This window comes from Propithecus coquereli, unplaced genomic scaffold (genome assembly GCF_000956105.1).
Source record: "Propithecus coquereli isolate 6110/MARCELLA unplaced genomic scaffold, Pcoq_1.0 Scaffold269, whole genome shotgun sequence".
Lineage (NCBI taxonomy): Eukaryota > Metazoa > Chordata > Mammalia > Primates > Indriidae > Propithecus > Propithecus coquereli.
In genome coordinates this window covers 926,196-932,195 of record NW_012148274.1, presented here as the reverse complement: position 1 = coordinate 932,195, position 6,000 = coordinate 926,196, and the positions used below count along the sequence as shown (strand labels likewise).

Genomic DNA, 6,000 nt, shown 5'->3' with positions numbered 1-6,000 from the left:
ATTTAAAGTATACGATCTCATGTTTTCCAGTAAATTACAGGGATGCGCAGCCATCACCACAGTCTCCTGTTTTTTAAGTATCTTTTTCTTTAGTATCATTCAGCATCATAGCTTTTTATATATTCTTTTAATAAATGGAACACATTATTGATTTTGATGCTCAAATTGTTCATATTTAGCTGTTGTCCCCTTCCCCCAGGCCTGGCAACCACTAAGCTACTTTCTTTCTCTATGGATTTGCCTATTCTGGAGGCTTCATGTAAGTGAAATCATATAGTATGTTGCCTTCGTGTGACTTCTTTCATTTAGCGTAATGTTTTCAAGATTCATCTATATTTGTAGCACGTATTAGTACTTTATTCCTTTTTATGGCTGAATAATATTTAATTATATGGATATGCCACATTTTACTTATCCATTTGCAAGTCGTATAACTAATGCTGCTATGAACATTTGTGGACAGTTTTTTGCACAGAGATATGTTTTAAGTAAGCTATTTGACTTAATTCTGTCCTCTGTGCGTCTCCTCATTGCAGAGTTGTGCCTCTCATGAGCAGCAACAAGGTAAAGAGAAAAGCAGAACAGTTTAGAAGACCCACTTCTCGTTCACAGGGAGACTCACAGACTGTCTCTGTCATATTCCTATCTGCCACAAGAATAATAATTTTAATGGTGATTTTAAATTATTATAAGAGCCCCTTCATGCCTCTACTAAAGAATTAATTACCTTTTTTAGTCTGGCAAACAGACCCTACAACTGTAACTGTCAGATGTTTTATCAATAATGAGAATATAAATTTGATTAGAATTCAGATCTTCTATTTTAATACCTGGATTTGGATAACTAACCTATGCTGCTTCTTAGCTTAAGTATTTTTCTGTGAAATATAGTTTCTGTAACACCTTATTTGGACCTTGACATTTTCATTTTAGAAGAAAAGATTAATAGAATAAACAGTTAACTTCTTTTCCTCTGGAAGGGTGTGTATACCTGGATTCATAGATACGCGTTGATAGCTAACAAAGTTTATTTCAGCACGTTTCTTCCTCCTTCCTTCCTTTCCTTTCTTTTTCCTTCCTTCCTTCGAGTCATCTTACTATTTATGTCATTGGGACCAGGGGATTTCAGTTTTCTGCACATGCACCCGGCATGGTTCAAAAGGGAAAACATTTGGGTATGAAGCACCTTTCGTGTCAGTAGAACGTGAAGGACTCACTCCTTTTGCTTTTTGGTCGTACCTTGAAAAGAGCATCGTATGGGAGCTCCCTGAGAGCAGAGCGTCATTCATGTGATCCGTGTAACATCCAGTGCTCTGCGAGCTGTCAGGCGTGCAGTGCTCAGCATCACGACTGTGCGGGGAAGAGACTTCACACCACGTCTCCAAATACTAGACCTAAAAGCACTAAACTCTGGTTACCTTCACGCCTTTTAGAAATAGAGAAGTGGGTTCTTAGAACTATTTCCGCGTTCACTGACGTGGACATCATAAGCAACCCTTGGTCTTCCCTGTTGAGTGTGATCGGCTCCTTCAGGTGGGCAGACACACTCGTTCCTAAGAAGTACGTGAAACATACTCTGCCTTGAAAATGGGTTCGTGTGTATTTTATTAGGAGTTCTTTTTAAGTTTTTAAACTTACACCAGATATCAGATATTAAAGATTTAAACTAAGTGTCTTATGTTCTAAGAAAATAAGCCGAGTATACTTTTGCCCACATTCCTATTAAAGTCAACGTGGAAAGGTTTCTTAACTGAGTGGATGACGTGACACAGACGTTTTCCTCGCTCTCTGCGTAGGCCTCTGTCTCTTCCTCTGTGCTTCGCGCTCCCTCGAGAGCTGCATCGCCGAAGCCCGTCTATTTGTCATGCGGTACCACAGGACGTAGGAAAAATTACCTTACATATTTTCAAGATTGTCTTAGTCCGTTTGGGCTGCTGTAACAAAATGTCTTAGACTGGGTAATTTATAAACGACGGAAATTTATTGCTCACTGTTTTGGAAACTGGAAGTCCAACATCAAGGCCCCAGCAGATTCGGTGTCTGGTGAGGGCTTGCTCTCAGCTTCGTAGGTTGCGCCTTCTTGTTGTAGCCTTGCACGGCAGAAGGGCAGACGGCCCCTCAGGCCTCTTTTATAGGGGTATTAATACCATTCTTGAGGGCCCCTCATGACCTGGTCATCTACCTAAGGCCCCACCTCATAATACCACCACGCTGGGAGTTAGGTTTCAACATGTGAGTTTTGGTGAGACACAAACACTCAGGATAGGGGGTGGAGTAGAAAAAAGAAAAAAAAAAAAGCCACTCAGAACATGGCAAAGGTCACTGGGGTTCATCCCAGAAAAGAGAAATTAGATACCATGGATAATTTATTGATAAGTGTTTTCTTTGCTATCATTATAGACTGGAGGGAAGAGCTGGCTCAAAAATGTGTGTATATTATTGGGTGAAAATATAAATGTCAACAATACGGGACTCAGTAAACATCTGTTCAGTTGAGCTCTATGCAGCCTATTCAAATTAGATTTTAGGCCAGGCACGGGAGCACACGCCTGTAATCCTAGCACTCTGGGAGGCCGAGGCAGGAGGACTGCTTGAGGTCAGGAGTTCGAAACCAGCCTGAGCAAAGGCGAGACCCTGTCTCTACCAAAAATAGAAAGAAATTAGCCAAACAGCTAAAAACAGAAAAGATTAGCTGGGCATGGTGGCACGTGCCTGTAGTCCCAGCTACCCAGGACGCACTCTAGCCAAATAGATAGATAGATAGATAGGCAGACAGACAGACAGAAATGAATAAATACGTAAATATATAAATAAATAAATTTAAAATACTATTAAATGACATGAAAAAAATGGTCATTGTGATGATGATGATAGCCAAAAATCTAAAATTTATTGGATGTTGATTTCAGGCGAGGAACTATTCTAAGTGCCTTCCATGTATTAAGGGGTTAATCCTCACAGCAGCCTGATGGGGGAGAAACTTGTTATCCCCATTTTAAAGGTGAGGAAACTGAGGCTCAGAACATTTAAGTAGCTTGCCCAAAGTTAGATAGTAAGTGAGAGGCAGGGCTAGAATTCAGGCCCAGGCAGTTTGGCTCTAAAGCCCTTGCTTAGATGTCATTGCATATCTCTGTAAAGTTTTTTTTTTCTCCCTCCCCCTGCCCCCATATAGAGTCTTGCTCTGTCGTCCCGGGCTGGAGTACAGTGGTGTCATCATAGCTCACTGCAACCTTCAACTCCTTGGGTTCAAGTGATCCTACTGCCTCAGCCTCTGAAGTAGCTGGGATCATAGGCGCACAGCACCACGTCCAGCTAATTTTTTTTATTGTTTCTAGAGACAGGGTCTTGCTGTTGCTCAGGCTGGTCTTGAACTCCTGACCTCAAGCAGTCCTCCCACCTCTGCCTCCCATTTGTGATTTTTTTATGGAACTAGACAAAATGTTTTTAATTCATCTAGGAAAGAAAATGTGCCTAAAGATAACCAATCAAATTTTGAGAGAAATTGGTGGAGAGAAAAGACAGCATGTCCTACTGGATATGAAAATATACTATAAGATATAGTAATTTCTAAAATACCATAGCATGACTGAAATAGAGAAGAAATAGAATAAATCAGAAGAACATGCCACTTTTTATGTTCCCAGGGAGGGGATCGAATGGATACACCTAAATATTAATAGTGATTGTCACTAAAACAGGGATTACGGATGATTTTTCTTTTTTTTTTTTGTACTTTATTCTTCACATTATCTATAGTGAACATCTTAAAATCATACAATTTGAGCAAGTTTATTTTTAATGCTTTAAAACTTCAAGTTTTAATAATATTTTATTAGTGTGACATATATTGCTGTTTGATTTTATGCCTACTGTACCCTTAATTTTCTGAATTGCTTACTTTGCGGAGTGAATTCTCAAAAAATGTTCAATATATTATTCATTTATTCAGGGCTTAAATTAACCAACCACACAGAGTCACCAGTCCAGTCCTCCTTTCTGGTAAAGATAGAGAAAAGGCAATGGGATAATAATCCTCTTCTGGTTTAGGATTGAGGACAAGGATTTCAGAACCTTATACTTCTTTTCTTTTCTTATTTTCTTTTTTAATTATTATAAGTACATATAGTTGTATATCTTACCTTTTACCTATTTTCACAACCTAAATTGTTTGTTGATAATATAAACACAAGTTATTGAATATTATATGTGTAGCTTCTGTCTAATCACTTTACTGAACTCTGTAATAAATTATCATATTTTTTCAATTGATTCTCTTGAATTTTCTAAATGTATAATCATTTTGTTTACAAATAATAACTTTTTATTCCAATATTTGTTGTCTGTATGTTATATAACATCCACAATAATGGCATAGTTGTTTAAAAGGACCAGTAGACTCATATGATAGTAACACAGGAAGATGGGTCCTATATATCATAAAGTGAAAAAAATAAAGTTACAGAGTCCTATGTGTAGTGTAATCCAGTCTTTATTTAAAAATATAAAAATAAACACAGCATGAAGTGCTTGGTTGGGGCATATTGCCTGTCCCCCCAAAATTCCTGAATCGGTTTACATGCCCGTTTTAGCTGGAACAGGCATCACCAAATGCCGTAGACTTGGTGGCTTAAACTTTCTCATGGTCTGGGAACTGCGAGGCTGGGAAATCCAAGATCAAGGTGCTGGGCAGTTCAGTCCTGCTGAGGGCTCTTCCTGCCTTGCGGAGGCCGCCTTCTTGCTGGGTTATCAAACAGCAGAGAAGTAGAGCTCACACTCTCTCTTTGTCTTGCAAAGCCACAGTCCTACCAGATTAGGGTCCCCCTCTTAGGATCTCATTTAACCTTAATTACCTCCTAAATACCCTATCTCCAGATACAGTGACGTTGGGGGTTGGGGCTTCTACGTATGAATTTTGGAGGGGACACAATTCAGTCTATAGCAGTGTTTAAACTCTTTCCGATATCCTCAGAAATCCCGCGTAATTTATTTTATTGCAGACAGGATTAGTTTTATCCTTTCCTAAGAAATTGTTAAAGTACTTGTTACTTTACAGTGTGTCGTAGAAATGTTATCTGAATTTAACCTTATGAATAACTTTTCCTTAGACACAAAACCGAATGAAGCTAATGGCCGACAACTATGAGGATGACCACTTCAAATCTTCCCATTCCAATCAAACAAATCATAAGCCCTCCCCAGACCAGGTAAGACTGTTCTTAAATGTTTCATTAAAAAAAAAAAAGTGCACTTATATTTTGATGTATTTTTTACAAGCATGTTGCAAATTCTGGGATGTAAGTTAGAAGAACACTGAATAGCTATTAATAAGTCAGTTTGTGAAAACGCCTTCATTCATTTTTTTTAAAATACAGACTCAGTTTCTGTATAGGAAGTTGACGATTCTGAATATTTTAAGAGCAAATACTTGAAATACTTGAGAATGATAAAGAATCCTTGAATTAGGTTGAGAAAAGAAATTAACCTTCTCAGAGATACATGCTAATTTGTAACTATGTGGCCTTTCTTTTTTAAAGAAACAGTGCCTTATTAGAAAAAAAAAAAAACCTTTCTTGCCAGCTCAGTGAGGCACAACTCAGTGTAGAGGTTACTTCTGTTTAATTGCAAATTATTAAACCTGTGCTCATCACCTCTTAAAAGGGAAGATTTAAACTCAGTTTCTTCAGTCCCTTTTCTTGGAGGTCCCTCCAGCTTGTCATTCTCAAGGAAAAGTGTTGCCTTCAACTTCTCGTCAATGCAGGAGAGACACTGATGAGTCTGAAGGGAACCATATTCAAATCCAGTTTTTTGGAAGAAGGGAGCTCTCCCAAGATCTTCAAAGTGATGGATGGGGAGAGTGGTGAACAGATTACCTCCTATCCCATTGCCAAAAATCAGATTTCAACATCTCCATCACACCCAGTCTTAAAATACATAGCTAAGGGGAAAAAATAGGTAATTACATCCGTATGACTGAAAAGTCAAGGAAACTTCCCTGCTAAA

General features: G+C 38.5%; 1 protein-coding gene across 1 annotated transcript in view; it reads left to right on the top strand.

The window, feature by feature from the left end:
- The first annotated feature begins 5,109 nt into the window (after positions 1 to 5,109).
- The window catches only part of LOC105812921 (ELKS/Rab6-interacting/CAST family member 1-like), a 66,997-nt gene continuing 66,106 nt past the window's right edge, over positions 5,110 to 6,000 (top strand). The window contains exon 1 of the mRNA XM_012647482.1: positions 5,110 to 5,204. Within this exon, the coding sequence (XP_012502936.1) occupies positions 5,118 to 5,204 (87 nt within the window). The 5' untranslated portion in view covers positions 5,110 to 5,117. The remainder of the gene's footprint in view (positions 5,205 to 6,000) is intronic.